At 37.7% G+C, this 21,085-nt stretch overlaps 1 protein-coding gene across 1 annotated transcript; it reads left to right on the top strand.

The window, feature by feature from the left end:
- The first annotated feature begins 50 nt into the window (after positions 1 to 50).
- Positions 51 to 20,966, top strand: stk31 (serine/threonine kinase 31). The gene is made up of 25 exons (XM_046865534.1): positions 51 to 249; positions 342 to 389; positions 498 to 550; positions 703 to 801; positions 4,179 to 4,250; positions 4,395 to 4,553; positions 8,288 to 8,595; positions 9,243 to 9,402; positions 9,645 to 9,770; positions 9,948 to 10,063; positions 10,446 to 10,602; positions 12,139 to 12,264; positions 12,435 to 12,614; positions 12,805 to 12,921; positions 13,033 to 13,152; positions 13,279 to 13,410; positions 13,494 to 13,595; positions 13,684 to 13,764; positions 13,852 to 13,977; positions 14,776 to 14,895; positions 15,304 to 15,390; positions 16,319 to 16,468; positions 19,815 to 19,940; positions 20,098 to 20,169; positions 20,252 to 20,966. Exons 2-25 carry the CDS (start codon positions 356 to 358, stop codon positions 20,360 to 20,362), a joined length of 2,934 nt encoding a protein of 977 aa, XP_046721490.1. The 5' UTR covers positions 51 to 249; positions 342 to 355; the 3' UTR covers positions 20,363 to 20,966.
- The last annotated feature ends 119 nt before the right edge of the window (positions 20,967 to 21,085 follow it).

Here is a 21,085-nt window from a genome sequence, read left to right as displayed (position 1 = left end):
TGAGGGGTCACCCCCTTCAATGAGGGTTCTTCTGTTTAAGTGCCCTTCATAGGCTGCAGCTCAGTGGTTTGGAAGCGCCTCATGTTGCAGAGCACAACCTATAATCCATACATATTAAAACAAACAAACACACAAACTTTACATGTTTACTCAGAAATCGACTTAACGAGGAAATTATAACCGCTGACAAATTAAACATCATTCAGGATTTCCTTCTACCATTTCTACAATGTATATTAACTTCGACTGGTGAGTTAAGATTTTCTAGTTGATAAGTTTTGTAATAATCTGGATGTGATGATCTGGATGAGAGTCATACTCAGTCGCCATGTTGCTTTTAGACGCGAGAGAGTTGATGGAACAATTCAGAGAAGCCGACTTGCAAACCAGTAAGTGGCTCTACCACGCGATAGCTGTCGCGCCTGAATCCCGCATTTACACCACAACCAGTATTTGTAATGCTCTTATCTACAATTCTTCTCGTTGTAATGTTCTAGTGGAGCTTGTTCTCGTCACTCATGTCGTGGATGCCATCACATTCTGGGCTCAGGTAATTCTTGATGTCATCATGATTAGTTGCTCAGACATGTTAGTACTGAAATAAATACAGAGCTGCATTCAAGGTTTGTTTATCTCTGCATTCACCTGCATATTTGTTTTTACATGTTACCATCCTTCATTTATCATTTTATCATGTTCAAGAATGTGACTGAGGACAAGGCCTGTGAGAACATGGACACCTTGTTGTCAGATAAATGTCCCACTGCACAGAGACTGAAGAGCAAGCCAAGTCCCCACAAGGTGAGGACATTTTAAAATAGAGTATTGGTAAATCATTTGTTAAGTCTCTGAGTTCCAATTGGAAGGTCAGGGGTTCGAGCCCCAGCACTGCCAAGCTGCGACTGTTGGGGCCCTTGTTTAAGGCCCTTAACCGTCTTTGATCAAGGGGTGCTGAATCATGGCTGACTCTGCACTTTAACCCCATGATCTGATCCAACTTTCTATCAAGCTGTGGAAACTCGATGAAATAATTTCGCTGTGATGTATAATGTGGCAATTAAATGCATCTCTCTATTACAAACACAGCATTTAGACATACAGGTGCATCTCAATAAATTAGAATATCATTACAAAGTGGATTATTTTAGTAATTCAATACAAAAAGTAAAACTTGTTTATTATATAGATTCATCACACACAGACTGATATTTCAGGTGTTTATTTTTTATTTTGATGATTATGGCTTGAAAACGCAAAATTCAGAAAATTGTGAAAAAGTTGTAAAAAATAGTGGAGACTCGTGGTGTCACACTCTAATCAGATCATTAAATCCAAACACCTGCAAAGGTTTCCTGAGCCTTTAAATGGTGTCTCAGTCTGGTTCAGGCTACCAGTATCCATGGGCTACAACTGACGCATTCCTTTAGTCAAGCCACTCCTGAACCAGAGACAACGCCAGAGATGTCTTAGCTGGGCAAATGGACAAAAAGGGCTGGACTGTTGCTCAGTGGGCCAAAATCCTTTTTTCAGATAAAAGAAAAGAAAATGTTGCATTTCATTTAGAAAGCAAGGTCCCAGAGTCTGGAAGAAGAGAGGAGAGGCACAGAATCCAAATTGCTTGAGGTCCAGTGTAAAGTTTGCACAGTCAGTGGTGGTTTGGGGAGTCGTGTCATCTTCTGGTGTTGGTCCACTGTGTTTTATCAAGTCCAAGGTCAGCACAGCCGTCTACCAGGAAGTTTAAAAGCTTCCCTCTGCTGTCCAGCTTTATGGAGATTTGATTTTCTGATTTGGCACCTGCTCACACTGATAGAAGCACCAAAAGTTGGTTAAATGACCATGGTGTTAGTGTGCTTGACTGGCCAGCAAACTCACCAGATCTGATCCCCTATAAAGAGTCTATGGGATGTTGTCAAGAGAAAAATGAGAAACAAGAGACCACAAAATGCAGATGAGCTGAAGGCCACTGTCAAAGAAACCTGGGCTTCCATACCACCTCAGCAGTGCCACAGACCGATCACCTCCACGCCACGGCAAATTTAGGCAGTAATTAAAGCAAAAGGAGCTCCTACTAAATACTGAGTACATATACAGTAATTGAACAAACGTTCCAGAAGACTAACAATTCACCCTTTCTTTTTTTTTTTTTTTTTTTTATTGGTCTTATGAAGTATTCAAATTTATTTTAGATGAATTAAATGAATAAGTGAATTGGTGGGTTTTTGTTAATTGTGAGCCAAAGTTTTTAAAATGAAAAGAGATAAACACCTGAAATATATCAGTCTGTGTGTGATGATGTCTGTGACATTTTGTATGAATTACTAAATAATTCAAGCTTCTAACAATATTTTGTTTAATTGAGATGCACCTGTACAACTGAATCCAGAACCACTATTTGTTATAATATTCCTAAAAAAAAATTAATGTACATAAAGTACAGGGTAAGGATACTCTCAAGCTAGAAATGTTCGTTTTATGAGATACAATTTTTCTATTTGATTAAATAGATTTGGAAAGTGTTGTTTAAATGTGTACTGTACTGTGACCAATGACAGTCAGTTATGGCAGGTTCCAATTTGTAATTTTTTTACAAATATACATGTTTAGTATTGACATGTACATTATTTATTATACTGACAAATCCATATCTGCTGTGCTGATCGGTGCTCTGTCTGTCTTATGCTGCTTGTTTTTTTGGCTTTAATGTCGCACGTTTTCTTTATGACGTGCCCCGGTTAGTTTTGTGTTGTCTCATGCAGCGCCTTGGTCATGGGAGAATATTGTTTTATTTCACCCTGTAATCTAATGTATATGTTTGGAATGACCATAAAAGCAATGTCTAAACATAAGCAAAAGGGTCCAAAATACAAAAAACGAAATTAATTATTGCATCGTTATTTTCGACAGAATTTTATTAGTTTTGATATTTAATAATGTATCATTAATCTTTTATTTTAACATGGTGAACACATTATCACCCAGTAGTCTTGGGCAGAATGATATATGCAATATATTGCCAAAAGTGCGAACACCTGGTCATAAGTACGGTATGTGATTTTTGAGAATCGCATTCCACATTTAGTCCCAATTTGCTCTTATAATTTGCTCCACTCTTCTGGGAAGATGTTCCACTTGATTCATCAGCAACAAGGGGGTTGAAGAACGTACAGGGTGTGCTCACTTTTGTTGCCAGCTGTTTTGACAATAATGGCTGTATGTTGTTATTTTAGAGGACAGTAAATCTATACTGCTATACAACCTGAACATTGACTATAAAATATATCCGAGTTTCATTTCTATAGTGTTGCCCCTTGAAAAGTTATACTAAAATGGTTGTTGAAATGTGAGGTGTGTACTCACTTTTGAGATACTGTATGTTGTGTAAATTTGCAAATGAAAGCTTACAGAAAGTTATATTTGTTGCTGACTACCTGCTTTTGGGGAACTACGTTTTAAACAAATTAACGTTTTTTTTTTTTTTTTTTTTAAATAAACACAGTTCCAGTGCAGCAAATCACATGGAGGTTTGACTCGACATTGGTATTTACTTTAAGAATTCTATTCTGATAGAGAAATGACAATATAACAATGCATGAAAAGTTATGTTGAATAAAGTGGAATGACATTTGAGCTCCTAAGACCTTCACAACAACATGGCTGCACTACATAACAACGGCACTGGTTACCGATGGATTTCGCAACTCATAAATGTTTCTGAAAGCACCATTAGAGCCATTATCTGCATGTGGAAGGAACGTCACTCCACCATAAACCAGCCATGAACAGGCGCTTCTCACAAGATTTCTGGAGCAGTCAGATGGTTAGTCATTAAACCATGAGCTCAATGACCACTCTGAAAGAGCTTCAGACTTGGGGCAGCATTTCCAAAAGAGCTCTCCCGGGACCTTTGCAACAAGATGGTTTGCGCTATTTTATGTGAATTGCTGCATTGGAACTGTGTTTAATTAAAAAAACAAAAACGTGTTGAATACTTGCTTCCCCCATGGTAGCAATTACCCACTTTCATACCATCATTAAACAGGAAATGGTGGTGCAGTTTAACAGATAACTGGCTGCATAAAGGTTGTAAATGTCATATTTCGATGAGAGGTAACTGATTAATAAGAGAGAAGCTTCCGCAGCATGCTTTGCTTCTTTTATCTTTTCCTTCTCTGTTGCAGGTTTATGGAGCCTGCTACTCAGGAGACAGATGCTGGTATAGATGCAAAGTGCAGAAGCAGATAGATGACTCAGTAAGCCTATCTCTATATTAATAAATATAGCAATAAAAAATGTATTGATTGTATATATAAATTGATTGATGTTAAAATAGCTGTCTCGTTTTAACCAGATTTTGAGATCATGCTTTTTTGCATTTTTGTATTCCTTATGTTTAGTTTCACGTTACTTATATTGATTATGGAAATGAGGAGGTGGTAGACAGGTCTGATCTTGTTGAACTCCCAGAAGACCTGCAGTCGACTGCTCTTGCCCAAAGATACAAGTTCTGGGGCTTTAGTTTGGCAAGTGATCAGGGCTCACCACAATACTCCCAGGTAACTCTAGTTTTAAAGACAACCATGAAAAGTTTGCTATGATGGATCAGGGGCAATAGGTAAACAAGCAATATCGTTAGATTCAAGGGAATTTTCTTTTCTGGAAGTATATGAAAACCTACAGTTTTATAATATTTTAGTTTTGTTTAGGTTAACTTTAATGTCATTGTTTTTATTATTTATTTATTTTTAGCATTGCATCCTTTTTGCATATCACCATTTTAGGAGACCAAAATCAATGTTATTTATGTAATTGCATACATCTGTACTTTATATATATATATATATATATATATATATATATATATATATATATATATATATATATATATATATATATATACACACATGCATACAGTGGAACCTCGGGTTACGAACGCCCTGGCATACTTATAATTCAGGTTACGAATCGCAGTTCATCAAAATTTTTGCCCCTGGTTACGAACAATATATCGGGATACGAACGCCGCTCACCAAAAAATCGCAGGCAAGTTGGTTGTTTTTGCTCTATCCACGCAGCTCGTCACATCAGTTAGCGTCCTGTGTCCCTAGCGAGAGCATCGTGTTACTTATCCGCTTGAACTTTTCCCGGCAGCAGCGTAACAACTCGTTAGTTGATGCTCGTGGAATGATGAGATGGACAACATTAGCCGATGCATAACCACTTTACTTGTTTTTATGAAGATAGATTAGCAGGGTTACAGTCTTTTCCGAAGTACAATACCCATAATGAATTTCACTCTGGACTTCAATACCAACTGATAGTAGCCTTAAAGAAACAGCTCTCATTTTCCCTCTAATGCAACAATTGTCTCAGCGTTCGTGTTAATAACACTGTCTTTAATATTCTATAATATAATATATAAATAATATAATATAATAAGATTCTCCTTCAAACAATAACTCTCCTCCTCCCCTTCTACGAACGTCGTCTCCTGCAGCGAGTCTTCTCAAAGGGAAAGTACCCCGTAAAGATGTTTTCCTCTTTTGTATGTTTTTATGTGGTATGATTTTAATATAACATGTTAAAAGTAAATATTAGTGAATATTGGCTTTATTTTTATTTAAGTAATATTTTTGGTTGTCCAGAACGAATTACCGAAGTTTCTGTTCATTATTATGGGGAAATTTGTATCGGGATACGAACTTTTCAGGTTACGAATAAAGTACCGGAACGAATTAAATTCGTAACCCGAGGTTCCACTGTATATATTTATTTTTTATTATATATTCACTCATTCACTCACCGGCCACTTTATTAGGTACACCTTACTAGTACCGGGTTGGACCCCCTGTTGCCTTCAGAACTGCCTTAATCCTTCATGGCATAGATTCAACAAGGTACTGGAAACATTCCTCAAAAAATTTTGGTCCATATTGACATGATAGCATCTGCAGATAGTTGCTGCAGATTTGTCGGCTGCACATCCATGATGCGAATCTCCCGTTCCACCACATCCCAAAGGTGCTCTATTAGATTGAGATCTGGTGACTGTGGAGGCCATTTGAGTACAGTGAACTCAGTCATGGTTAAGAAACCAGTCTGAGATGATTCGCGCTTTATGACATGGCACGTTATCCTGCTGGAAGTAGCCATCAGAAGATGGGTACACTGTGGTCATAAAGGGATGGACATGGTCAACAACAATACTCAGGTAGGCTGTGGCGTTGACACGATGCTCAATTGGTACTAATGGGCCCAAAGTGTGCCAAGAAAATATCCCCACACCATTACACCACCACCACCAGCCTGAACCGTTGATACAAGGCAGGATGGATCCATGCTTTCATGTTGTTGACGCCAAATTCTGACCCTACCACCCGAATGTCGCAGCAGAAATCGAGATTCATCAGACCGGGCAACGTTTTTCCAAACTTCTAATGTCCAATTTTGGTGAGCCTGTGCGAACTGTAGCCTCAGTTTCCTGTTCTTAGCTGTCAGGAGTGGCACCCGGTGTGGTCTGCTGCTGCTGTAGCCCATTCGCCCTGAAGGTTCGACGTGTTGTGCATTCAGAGATGCTCTTCTGCATACCTCGGTTGTAACGAGTGGTTTTTTGAGTTACTGTTGCCTTTCTATCAGCTCGAACCAGTCTGGCTATTCTCCTCTGACCTCTGGCATCAACAAGGCATTTGCGCCCACAGAACTGCCGCTCACTGGATATTTTCTCTTTTTCGGACCATTCTCTGTAAACCCTAGAGATGGTTGTGTGTGAAAATCCCAGTAGATCAGCAGTTTCTGAAATACTCAGACCAGCCCGTCTGGCACCAACAACCATGCCACGTTCAAAGTCACTTAAATCACCTTTCTTCCCCATTCTGACGCTCAGTTTGTACTGTAGCACATCGTCTTGACCATGTCTACATGCCTAAATGCATTGAGTTGCTGCCATGTGATTGGCTGATTTAGAAATTTGCGTTAAAGAGCAGTTGGACAGGTGTACCTAATAAAGTGGCTGGTGAGTGTGTGTGTGTATATATAACACACACTGTATACAGTCATGGCCAAAAATATCAGCACCCTTGCAATTCTGTCAGAAAATGCAACCCTTCTCTCAGAATATTGTAGCAGTTGTGAATGTTTTGGTACGCACATGTTTATTTTTTTCTGTTTGCATTGGAACAACACAAAAACAGAGAAGAAAAGTCAAAATTGATAAGCTTTCACACAGAACTCAAAAATGGACTGGACAAAGTTATTGGCACCTTGTCAATATCGCAAGAAATAATTGCTTTTCAAGCATATGATTCTCCTGTGTGTCTATTTATATTTAGACACGCCTGTGGCAAGTAACAGGTGTGGGCAATATAGTAATCACACTTGCACCAAGTTAAAATGGAGAAAACATTATGCTAATGTATGTTTATTATTAGTGAAACCATACTCATCATAGAGCATAAAGACTAGACATGTTTCAAAGGTCATATATGTTTTTCAAATAACTTTTGGACACAAAAAAATAACATAAAAGTGCCCATTACTTATTTTTATTTTCATTGTGCAATTTGCTTACAGTACACAAGCCTGTTCATTCACTTCACTTTTTTTTAAACATGCAAAATGTACATTTGTTATTACCCTAACCAGTCTCAACATAAAGCATAAAGAACATGGGCATGTTTCAAAGATGGTAGACATGTTTTTCAAACAACTTCTTCCGGTCTATTAAACAAATGGTAAAAAGAACATAGGAAAACCCAATGTTTCCCATTATTACTTTATTTGCACTAAGACCAGTTGCTCAAACAGACAAGCCTGTTTACATTTACTGATGGCGGGGCAGCTCCTAAAAAAAAAAAAACACTTGTTAATGTTTTACAAGTAATTATGGTGTTTTTAATTTATGTAAATCATCAGGACACCAAACGGAATCTTTGTTTCCACACGGACGGTTTTAATTGCCGGATGTGTGCATGATGGCGGATTTTGCTGCTTGATTTAAGACTTGATGCATCAGTAAAACCAATGTTTAGTGATTAAAAATAATAATCGGTGGATTTCGCTTCTTTTATATTGTTGTTTTTTAATAAAAATGGTCAAGCAGAAATGTGCGCTGCATTATCGTGCTAATAAAATTAGTGCCGTTAAAATGAATTTGCATTAACTTGTTAATTTTGACAGCCCTAATAAATCAATATATATCTTATATACAGATCATATAATATCATTGTTAAAGTCCCACAGAAGGTAAATATGTGCACTCACTAGTGTTATGTGTTCTCATTTTATATACCAGGGGAAGTCCTTTCTTCAGAATCTGATATATGGAAAGAAGCTGCGTGTTAATGTGATGTCGGACTGCTTTGATGGAACGATCTTGGTTAAGGCATTTCAGGGCAATCTGGATATTGGTGAAGAAGTGTTGAAGTTCAAATTTGCCATAGTGACTATTCCAGGCAACATTGAGTCCCCGTCTCCTTCTAATAAGCAGACTGGATTGTGGCTTTCCCGGATACCTCAGGGAGACTCTGAAAACACAGGATCTTTAGGATATATGCCCAAATTACGCCCCGTTTTCTCCAACCAAAAGCCTGAAGTCATAAAGTAAGTTATTTTTTTTTTACATATTTTACGCATAAGAAAACTTTTATGCTGATCTATAGGGCTGCACCATAATGACCAATATGATCATGAATAAACAGTGTTGCTCAATGTGGAAATTTTGAAGTAAGACTGGATTACTTAACAGAAGGTACCATTTTTTTCACATTTTTTGTAAAGCTGTGTGGGGAAAAAAGTTTCTGAAGGGTTTCCTGTATGATTTAAAATTTTAGCTTTCTGAAATAACTTTGCTTTTGTTCTGCGTTGGATTTCCTGAGTTATGTTAGGGTGAAATAAGAAATCCATGTAGGGTGTATATTATTATAACGTATATTAGAATAAGAATCGGAATCGGACTGCGCCTTAGCAGATCCCATTAATTAAAACGGCTCTTCAAAATGCTAATTTAATGAACCACCACAAAATGTGCAACCACATTTTAAAAACTTTTGAATCAAGCACTCAGAAATGAATTTGTCGATGTCAATAGTAATTAATGAGCTAATCAGCTTGCTTTAGATAAAGTGATTTTGATTAAAGAGAAATAATTGTGCACCCCTAGTAATCTGATTTTATATTGTTGACCAGGGTTTAGGTCAAAGTGGAGGTCAAAAAGTTCTGTTTAATGCTTTTTTTTTCTTTTTATAAAGAGAGCAAAGCACCAGCAAAACTCTAATGGCTTCCAGTGTGCCAGAAGCAGAGAGGGAGTTGGTAAAGGAAAGCCAGCAGCCTAATGCCGAGAAAGTCATCGTACAGCTGTGTAGTCAGGTCACTGAGCAAATGCTACATGAAGCTGAATTAAAACTGCAGGTGCTCATTCTCTCTCATTCTACATTTACTAAAGAGTTTCCCCCTCATCATTTATTGCGACTTATTCTTTTTCAATCTATATGTACCACACTCATATTGGATCTTGTACCGTTTATACAAAAATGTGATTTGAAGCTTTAATTATTTTACCATTAACTCCTTTTTATTTTTTATGCGATACAGTATGCATTGTTTCTGAGTTAAATATTTTCTTTTGTTCAATTTTTTTTCTCACTTGGTAGAGGGCAAGAGAAGAGGTGGAAGAGAAAATGAAGGAAATAAATAAACTTGAGAAGGAGAAGAGCGACCTCCAGAATCAAGCAGATAATCTAGAGCAGCAGCTGAAGGAAGCCAGATTGGAGCTGCAGGTAAAAAAAACCTATATTTGAGAAGTTGCAGTTATATATTTATATATATTTGTAAACCTGTAGCCAATCTAATGTATACATAGACAACCTCCATATATGTATACATTAGATGATAAATGTTTAATTAATTGTTGTTCTAGTTTCTAGATCGAATATGAATTGTTGTTTGTTTGACAGAAAGCTCTTGAGCCATGTCTAAGAAAAGATGAGTGTGTGGAAGTGAATATGAAATTACCAGAATGTACGCGGTTTTCCCAACTGGCTAAAAAGGTGGAAGTGGTGAGAAGAAACAGGTAAATATTAAACATATTATTTCCTATTTTCCTGTATTATTGAAAGCTGTTTAGGCCTGGTATATATTTCTGCATTAACACCTGTTTGGATCGCTATGCAGGGAGAGGGGTGTTATTGGGTAGAAATGCTCGTAAGAATGCTTTTTATACTGTGTTATGGTGTTCAACAAGATACGTGTCGTGCTGATCTGTGAGGGTTCCTTGAATCGAATGCTGTTTAAATGGCAGTGAGGTTTTTCAGTGATCTCTGAGTAACATTGTTCCTATTCTTGTGTAAACAATACAGAATTTAAACCATGAGGTGGTTCTCCCAGGAGAAATGTATATTAACCCTCACTAGCCACCGACAGTTATATGTTCCAACCCCCTTTATCTTTTATAGGGATAGTGGAAAGGGCACTACTGCAGAGGAATGCCTTTCTGAATCTATACCAGTGGTGCTCAACAATAGAATTGTCATGCCACTTATATCGGAAACACTTGAGTTGGCGTGGGAAGACTACAGACAGCAATTGAAGCAGCTTAAAGAGTGTGAAAGTGTGAGTATTGTCCATTATAATTGTATTGCATAATGTTCTTTATTTTTATTCCTTAACTGTACACTGAATGTGCACAATTTACACAGAAGTCTCATAGCCATCTAAAATTACTTATTTTAATTATTTAAATCATATTAATTATTTAAAGAAATCAGCCTGGGTTTTTATACAAATAACTAAGCTTACTGTAAAATATACTTCAGTGAAGTTTGAATGAATAAAATGTGTAAATAAATCAACACTTACAAAAAAATATAAAACAACATTGTATATAAGGTCAATAGTCTTTTGCCAAGATTATGCATATCGTGTGTGTGTGTGTGTGTGTGTGTGTGTGTGTGTGTGTGTGTGTGTGTGTGTGTGTGTGTGTGTGTGTGTGTGTATATATGTGTGTGTGTGTGTGTGTATATATATATATATATATATATATATATATATATATATATATATATATATATATATATATATATATATATAAAACCAACCAATAAGGACATACATATGTCCTTATTGATGTTTTATTTGCTTCATTAAAAAAAAAATATAGGAAGTGTTATACAGTGGAACCCGGTTATGTCGATGTCCTAGGGGGTCGCCAAAAAGCATCGAGGTAACCGATGATCGAGATAAAGGAAAACCAGTATATCGGCAATATATTAACGTGCTTGTAATTTCTTTATGTACATGATGTGCGTTAATAAATGAGAATGTGCATGCACGTGTTTTTGCTCTTTTCTTCCCAGCGCCGCGCCCCTACTAACACTACGAACACTAGCACTAACTAACAGCAGAGATTCACCAGTATACAATACAACACCTGTAGCAGCTGTAAGGTTTGATTTTTCCGCCACTTCCGCGAGTTCTTCTGCGGCTGCACCGAGATAACTGACGTTAAATAGCAAATTTTTTCCCCCTTGTGCTCGAGATATCAGGGTTCGGCGACATAAAAAAACATAACCGATAAAAAATGCTTAGAAAAAGCGAGAATTTGGCGGTTCCACTTCAAAGACGTCGACTTAATAGGGTTGTCGAGGTAACCGAGGGCGAGATAAGCGGGTTCCACTGTAGTTGGAACACTGTAATAGAATTATCCTAATCCACAGATCCCTTTAACCAATAGGATCTATGTATCATTCACCTAACCGAGATGTTTGGAAGTGGTTTTTAAAAAATGTGTTTTTTACTTAAATCAGTAGCATCAATAGAAATACACTTGCTTTCATGTTTTGTGCTCAGCTGAGCCCAATTTCTTAGTATTTTGCCAACAAAGCATAAAAATAGATTGAGATCTCTCTCTTACCTTGCATTGTATTACACTTCGTGCTGTTCTCCAGATAGCAGGCAATATAAAATATTATTTGTGCGGTGGTAAGAGCAAATAATTTCTTGTAAAAACAAAACAAAAAAACATATACATATTGTGCATGTGCTCTTCCTTTTATGCATTAATACTTGCTAATTTTTATAAAGAGTGTGAATTCTGAAGGACAATGTACATTTGTTAGCATGTGTACTGTATGTTACATATTCTGTCAGAAGGGGGAGTTGGAGGACCTGGTGAGCAGACGGAATCAGGCTCGCAGTGTTCTTCTAACTGCCATAGATGACTTCCTTGAGATAGTGGCCAGTCTGCCAATTACTGAACGCATGAACACCCTAAAGGTGGGTGGGTGGGTGTGTGTGTGTGTGTGTGTGTGTGTGTGTGTGTGTGTGTGTGTGTGAAGTTAATATGTAAGGCTAAAACCTAATCTAATTTCAAAGATTATAGTAAATAGATGCTCTCAGTCAAGTTTATTCATGTGTGTGTCACATGTGTCCCAACTGTTTACTAGAATATCCGCTCATCACTTATGGCTGTATTTGGTTCAGTTGCAACAAATGATGTTCAGGATCAATCTTTAGAGGATTTCGGTGAGTGGAAAACGCGAAGGCAACAAAACTTCAAAACAGTGCGTGAGGCAACAGATAAGGCCCTCTGTGCTCTCAGTGACTGGGCAGAATGCACTAGCAAGGTACAGCAAAAAGCTCTGAACTAACCAACTGTATTGGTTAAAGTGTAATTGTATGAAGTAATATTAAGAGACTTTAAGTGCTTCTGTGATACCTGCTAATATAAAGAAATAAAAAGTATAAAGATGTTTTTTTTTTTTTTTTTCCACCCCCTGTGTAATCTGTGAAAGATCACTAATAATTTGTCTTTAGTTTTTTTGTTCGACAGAAAAGACTCCTGTGTCCTTGGAAGCTGTTCGCGCAGGAGTGGATGAGCTTCTGGAGCAGACTGAGTCTGTTGTGTCTGAGGAGCTGAACACTAAATTCTTTGTGAGTGTGAAAATGCAAAAATATGGGTGTTCAGTTTGCTGTGTTTAATCATAAATCCTTGTAAATGTTCCTCAATCTTTCTGGACATGAATTCTCGAATGAACTTCACAGGAGCAAAATGTTGAAGACATGAAAATAATGTCCACTGCATGCTATATGGTGATGAAGCATATCCAGAAAGAGGAGCATCTACTGTGTAACCTTACAAAGATGTATGACGATAACAAAAAGGTAGGAAATGAGTTTAATACGCATGGTTAACTAATTTGCTGCGTATAATATTAATCATTGAAGTGCAGCTTCCTGCTAATAGTTAAGAGAAGCCGTGCCGCTTACCATGTTTCATTGTTTTACAAGTTTAAGGAGGACATGGTGCAGTGGCAGAACAGCTCCCAGAAAGCAGATGAGCTCTTTCACGTAAAGAAGTGCATCAAGAGTCTGCGTTCACAGCTGCGTTGGAAGCTAGTAGAGGTGGGATGCCTGGAAGAGGTAATGCACATGTGCACATATTAATAGAAATATTAATTTACATTTATTAACATAAATGATTAGTTGGATTTTGTATTTGACAGGCTGATGACCTGGACCTGCCCGAGATTCTTAGAAAGAAGGAAGAGATTGCTGAGACCAGGAACGCTCTCTTTGAGCAAATTCAGCGTGAGAGAGAGCAATATGTACGCTTGAATTGTATTCGTTATTTAACTATACATAACCGTTTAATCGGTTTGTGGTTAGCAGGGTTTTTATTGTGTCATTGGTTAGGTAAAACTCTCTGAGCTGGTGAAAGGAAACTTTCCTGAGCTTCGGCTACTGTATCCTGAGGCAGACATTGACAATTACTTGGTGAGTCATCAAAGCAGAATCAGTTGCGTAATCATTTATTAATTTAACACAGGTTGTTTTTTTGTTTTTTTTTTATGCTATGGCTAGCTCTCGGAGGGACTGTTAATAAAAAGTTTGGATCGAGACATATTTGATGCCGAACCAATGAGAGAGCTGAGCGGGCGCAGGCCACTAGTGTGTACTGAGTTCCAGCACCAAAAGGTGGTGCTCAAGGTAAGCAAGGCACTGGTGCAGTTCGTCCTAATCCCTGGAAGCTAAATGTAGTTATTGCGATCCTCCAGTAAAGAAAACACCGACACCAAATCATACAAGGACTAAAATGTACCAGTCAACAACTGAAGAAACTACTTGCCTTTGCTTTTTAACGAAAGACATCGTAACAAAAGCCCCATTTAAAAGCCCTATTAAAATAGACAATCATTCAAATAGTTTGTGGCCAATGGACTCCCGCTGCAGTAAATTAGTTTGCTTAATATTACGCTTTGAGTGCGTAGTGGTATTTGGTTTCAAAACTAGATTCAGAATTGGTAAAATGGTTTATTAGTAATGAATTCTACTGGGTATTAGGATGTTTGTTTTAACCCTAAACCTGACAGAGGTTTAAGACTTCCTTTAAAAAAAAAAAAAAAAAGACCCTAAATACAAATTTTAATATAAATGATTGCAGAACACAAAACTGTTAAATGATTCAGTGTTTTTGTCAGACTTATTCTGAATTCAGAAAAACAACACATTGTAGATGAGCAGATATTTTTAAACAAATATTTTGCACAACTGGGAATGGCAATATTTTCATGCCTTTTTCTTGGTTGTTGCTAGCTCTGTCTTGAACACTTGTGCTTAAAAATAAACAACAAAAACAAGACTATTTTAATGTATTGAAGCAAAGTTCTCAACTCTTGGTCTCTCACCTGTTCCGGTAGCTTGCAGCATCAGCTGATTACCAAACCTTTCCGTTCTAAGATCGCAATTGAAAATCTCAGCTCATTATTTTCAATCTTTTTGGTGCAGGGCTACTCTGTGGATGAAGAGTCAGAAGTGAGGATGATTAAGCAGGCTGCACAATATCACAAAGCTCAGAATCAGCACCCGTCCTTTGCCATGCCTCTGCTGGGACTCTTCTTCGGCAAGGTGCTCTATTTCTACAGCTCTGTTGTTGTTGTTTGTTTGTTTTCCTTGCTATAACTCCTCTGCTGTTGGCAGATAAAAGAAAATTGAGATCTCATGAAACTTAGGTTTTAATGTAAGATCTGACTATGATACAGGTTTTGTGGCAAGCAATCCAATGGTAGCAAGTGTCGGTCTGTAGTAGAGAATCAGCAGTAACTCATAATGAACAGAAGGTTGGTAGTACCTCAGTAGGCCTGTTGTTGCCAATCAAGGTTTCTTAACCTTCAATGGCTCAAATATGTCAATGTAAATGTAGCTACTGTACTGCCTAAAAGACTGTGTATCCACTGATAAAGGAAGAAGCCATAATGTTTTAGTTGATTGATTTTATTTTTTATATATTCTAATTGTGCAGAATGTGTGTTTCAGTCGGATCCTCTTGCCTACATCATGGTGCCTTACTACTCGAGCAGCAGTCTTAAGGCTGTGCAGAAACACACCCCCCTGACACCACCTGTAAGTGCACTGCTCATACACTGTATAACAGAAGGTATGTGGACAGCTGAAAATCACACCTAAAATGCTTATTAAACATCCCATATTTCTAATGAGTTGCATTTACTTACCAGATTTCTCAAACTAAACTCTTGAGATGTAAACCATAGCATGGCCCTCTGGTGTACATCTCTATAAAGCTATGAATGGGCAAATTCAAGGTCTTTTTACAATAGAATTACAGTCACCACCGTTTATTATGGCTTAACGGTTTAATTACTATTGTTAACCAGAATGAAGTAATATTAAAAAATGATCAAGATTTGTTTTGACCCCATATTGGCACCTGAGGGATGTACAGAGGAGGAGAGGATTGTTTGATAGGGCCGTGGGGATTGGGACAGGGGAAGTATGTATTCGAGGTGGTCGGTTATACTTGTTTCTGGGGCTGCATGAGAGACATCAGCTTAATTCTGTATAAAAAAAAAAAAAGATATAAAAGCAAGTACATTAAATGTTTGGACTAGATTTCAAAATAGTTAAGTATAAACATTAACAATTTTTGTAAAATTTGCATACATTTAGGTTATATCGACCTGTGGAAATAAGTGCTACGTGTAATGAACTTTACATTCTTCATTTTCCGTCATGCAAGTTAACAGTGTATATACATATACACAGAAATCAAATGATGAATGAATGCTCTGTTAGCATCATTTCCACCTAATTATACTTATTTTAATGCAAGTTAATGGATTTTGCATGGTACATGCACGGTAATGTCGTATAAATGAAATTGTTTTTTTTTTTTTTTTTTTTTTTTCAGATTGCAAATGCCTGTATGGTTTAATTCTAGCATAGTAGCATTTTGCACTATTTAATAGAATAATATAGGTTGAAATATTTTATTTGCTTATTGTAATGTGGGTCATTCTGATTTGAATTATAGGAGATTGGGAAGGTGATGAGAGGAGTACTTCGGGGCTTACAGTGTCTGCATGAGTCCTGCATTACACATGCTTCTTTAAATGCGAACAACATGTTTGTTCTTAACCGAGAGCAGGGCATTGTCGGGGATTTTGATTTCACAAAGACGCCAGTGAGTATCTCTGTTTTTCAAAGGGTAGTGGTTATATGGTTAACTGTCTGTTCTCACTGTTCTCTTTTGTCAAAAGTTTATATTTTGCCGGATCATATTTTTAACAAGTGTTGCTCAACTTACCAAACTTCTAAAACTAAACTCTGTCTAAGCCATTGAACAGTGCACATATCTATAAAGCTGTGAATGGGCAAATTCAAACTCCTTTTACAATATAATTAGTTACTGCTGTTAATTAACGGTTTGATAACCATTATTCACAAGAATTAAAGTAATATTAGAAAATTATCCAGATTTGTTTTGACCCCATGCTTTGAGAATGTTGATGGAGAAGTATAGAGAAGGTCAGAAGGAGTTGCTTTGTGTGTTTGTGGATTTAGAGAAAGCGTACGACAGAGTGCCGAGAGAGGAGTTGTGGTATTCTTTGAGGATGTCTGGTGTGTCAGGGAAGTATGTGAGGTGGTGCAGGACATGTATGAGGACAGTGTGACAGCAGTGAAGTGTGCAGTAGGAACAACAGACTGGTTCAAGGTGAAGGCTGGACTGCATCAAGGATTGGTGTTTGCAGTAGTGATGGACAGGTTGACAGACAAGGTCAGACAGGAGTCTCCATGGACTATGATGTTTGCGGATGATATTGTGATTTGTGGTGAGAGTAGGGAGCAGGTTGAGAAGAGCCTGGAGAGGTGGAGATATGCACTGGAGAGAAGGGGAATGAAAAGTCAGTAGGAGTAAGACAGAGTACATGTGTGTGAATGAGAGGAATGGCAGTGGAGTGGTGCAGTTGCAGGGAGAAGAGGTGGAGAAGGTGGAGGAGATCAGGTACCTGGGGTCAACAGTGTGCAGGCAGGGTGGAGTGGGTGGAGAAGAGTGGCAGGATTGATTTGTGATAGAAGGGTATCAGCAAGAGTGAAAGGGAAAGTGTAGAGGACTGTGGTGAGACCTGTGATGTTGTATGGTTTAGAGACAGTGGCATTGAGTAAAAGACAGGAGGTGGAGCTGGAGGTAGCAGAGTTGAAGATGTTGAGGTTTTCGTTGGGAGTGACGAGGATGGACAGGATTAGAAATGAGTTTATTAGAGGGACAGCGCAGGACGTTTTGGAGACAAGGTGAGGGAGGCGAGATTGAGATGGTTTGGACATGTGCAGAGGAGGGACATTGGGGTATATTGATAGGAGAATGCTGAGGATGGAGCCACCAGGAAGGAGGAAAAGAGGAAGACCAAGGAGCAGGTTTATAGATGTGGTGAAGGAAGACATGCAGGTAGTTGGTGGCAGATGTAGAGGACAGGGGTGTGGAGACAGATGATCCGCTGTTGCGACCCCTAATGGGAGAAGCTGAAAGAAGAAGATTAAGAAGATTGGCACCCGAGGGATGTACAGGGGGAGAGGATTGTTTAATAATGGGGGAAGTATGTTTTGGAGGGGGTTGTGCAAAGGGTCAGTTATACTTGTTTCTGGGGCTGCATGAGCTGTTACACTGTCCTCAGTTTGATTCTGTATGTAAAAGATATAAAAGCAACTACATTTCATGCTTTGCACTAGATTTCAAAAAAGGTAAGTACCGTATTTTTCAGACTATAAGCCGCTACTTTTTCCATACGTTTTGAACCCCGCTTCTTAAACAACGAAGCGGCTTATTTTATGGATTTTTTTTTTTCTGGGTTTTTCCCGGTTTCACAAACTTCAATCCAAAAAACTGAGCGACATAACATTAGACCAATGAAATTTCCGAACGGAAACGAAAAAACGCACCTCACCTGTGTTCTGAGCTGCACGGCTTCGGGAGAAAAACTTGACAAAAGATAAACTCCCCAGAGAAATACAGTGGTACCTTGACCTACGAGTTTATTTCATTCCGTGGATGAGCTCGTATCTCAATTTGCTCGCACATCAAATCAGTTTTCCATATGGAAAATACTTAAAATGGCATTAATCCGTTCCATCCCTCAAAAGAGACACCGTTTTTGTGTTTCATGTTATTAAATTGGAAAATACATTTCTAAATAACAAATCTTGTATAAAAAACATAATAGAAAGAGTATGTAAAGATATAATAGGGTTTTATTCAGTGTATTTTCCTTGGAAATGAGACGACTTGAGCTAACGAAAACGCCGGTGGGGTGGGTGGGGTGTGTGTGTGTGGGTGGAGGGGTGGTAGAGGCGATAAGCGGAGGCGGAGGGAAAACTCGTTTTTTACCATCACTCCCGTACACTACGTATCCCTAAACTTTAAATTTTTTTACTTTTTCTTCTTTGCTTATCTTAATTTTCGTCACAATCTTCGCTTTCTGGCTTCGCTTCGCCATCTAGCAGCGGCGTCTTGAGCTCGTACCTCAATTTTTTGCTCGCGTAACAAAGCAAAAAAACCGACAGAGTGACCGCTCGTACCTCGGAAAACTCGTACATTAATGCACTCGTAGGTCAAGGTGCCACTGTAGTTGTGAAAGGAAGGAGGAAGACAGTGAAAAATGACTTACTTGGTCGGCTACTGTTTAGATACAAGCCGCTGTAACGTGTTGAGTCTGGGTGAAGGGAGAGCTCGCTAACTCCAGTTTCAACAGAAATCATATAAGCACAGACAGGTTTCCAAAACTTGTGCTTTTTTATTTTTCTTGGCAACAGCGTTATGGGTTAGTCAAAGAAACTTAGAAATGAGCATCAGAAAATAATAAGGACATACTCCTCAGTCTCACACACACGCAGTAATAGCGGAAGAATGCAGTGGCAGGCTATTCCCTAAATACCGCTATGCTCCCAATAAAAGCGCAACATATTGCATTTAGTGTCTTTCGTTAAAGCCTGTGTAAAGTTCATTAGTTTCAGTGTAGACACCTGCGGCTTATAGACAGGTGTGGCTTATTTATAAATAAAAATCTTTGTCAAATTCAGTGGGTGCGGCTTATATATGGGTGCGCTGTATAGTCCGGAAATTACGGTATAAAGATGAACAATTTTCGTAAATTGGCATATTAACCTTATGTGGACTTGCACAAACAAATGCTACAATCTTGCTTCCTCCAATATACTATAGTGTAATCAGAATAAAGAACTGAGTCTGTAGTGTTATACTCTATTAGTAAATATAGTAAGCTTTTATTGTTAATTAAAATGTTAAAGTAGACAATTTCTTAAATTATTAAAGTAGAAAATTGTATTGTAAGTACAGCATACATAATCATATCTAATAGTGAACAATATTTATAAAGTCATGCTTTTTTTTTTATTATTGTTTGTTTTGGGGTTTTTTGTTGTTTTTTTTGTTTTTTATAAACTTAACCTTTCTTTTAGAGTTTTGAACCTGTGTAGGGGAATCAGGCTATATGCATGTTTTTGGGGTTTTTTAGGAGCAGAGGGCTGTGGACTGTGGCATGGTGACTGGCTCCATCAGTCTTGTGGCTCCAGAGCTAAAACAGAGCAAACCGCCTTCTCCTGCCTCCGACATGTACGCTTTTGGAGGCCTCATGCTCTGGGTAGGAGTCACATAAAGATTCTTTTTCTCCATCTAGTAATTGGGTTTGGGGGGAAAAAACATTTCTAATGACTAAAAATCTTATGTTTTATATGTTTTGATGTTAAAAGTTTTCAAAAGGTTTTCCTGAGTTAAACCACCATGGTTTCTGTTTTCAGCTTTATGCTCCTGACTGGACTGGAGATACGGACAATGAGCAACATTGCCCAAGGTTGTCTGGATTACTGCTGGTAAGTGAATATTTCCTGGATGCACTTTTGATAAATTTTATTTATCAGCTTTTATATAATTCTTGACTTGTGCCTTCGACAGGATGTCAAAGTCCAAACTCTCCTCTCAAAGCTGCTGGTCTGTTCTGGAAGACTATCAGCTGTAGAAGCACTGGATGATGATTACTTCCTCTCACTTGAAAATTTAAAATAATTTCAAATTAGAATAAAAAATTGTTGCATGTATTGTTCTATTTGTTGTTTATTGTTGTTTGTTTAAATAACTGCAGATGGATGATCCGCTGTGGCGACCCCTAATGGGAGCAGCCGAAAGAAGAAGTTTAAATAACTGCACGTTTTTTACTTTTGATGTTTTGTTTGAACATGCAAATTGTGCCTAACAATGTTGAGTTAAACTGGAGTAAGTTGAAGTAGATTTAAAAAACTGAAATACTGGGATGGCAAGGCCAGTTTTATCATGTTTGCTATATATTGAAGAAATTTTTGTTTAATTAGTTAATAGATATTAAAAGATTATTAGATATGAGATGATGTATCAATATTGTATTTATTGATATTTACAATTAGATGTGTTAAATTACTTGGCACCTTTTGTTTGGTTTTGTTTAACCCACCAGTTTTTTTTTTTTTTTTTTGTTTCCTAGTTGATGCTAAACAGTGGAAAATTTGACTAATTTTCTGCTGTGAGATTGTTTGTTAAAATATTTATTAGTTCTAAATGTCTGCTCTTTAAGCCCTGGGTTTCTCAGGTATAAACTGTATTTGTTGTTAAAAGGAATAAACTAACATAAAGCCCAGAGTGCCATTTTGAATCTGAGAATGAGCTGGATTGTTCAGAAAAAGTAAAAAATAACCAGACAGCAAATAAATTAGCCAAGGAAAACAGCAGTTAATGAAAGAAATGTGACTATGAAAA

This window comes from Silurus meridionalis, chromosome 14 (genome assembly GCF_014805685.1).
Source record: "Silurus meridionalis isolate SWU-2019-XX chromosome 14, ASM1480568v1, whole genome shotgun sequence".
Classification (NCBI taxonomy): Eukaryota; Metazoa; Chordata; class Actinopteri; order Siluriformes; family Siluridae; genus Silurus; species Silurus meridionalis.
This window is presented reverse-complemented; position numbering and strand designations above follow the sequence as displayed.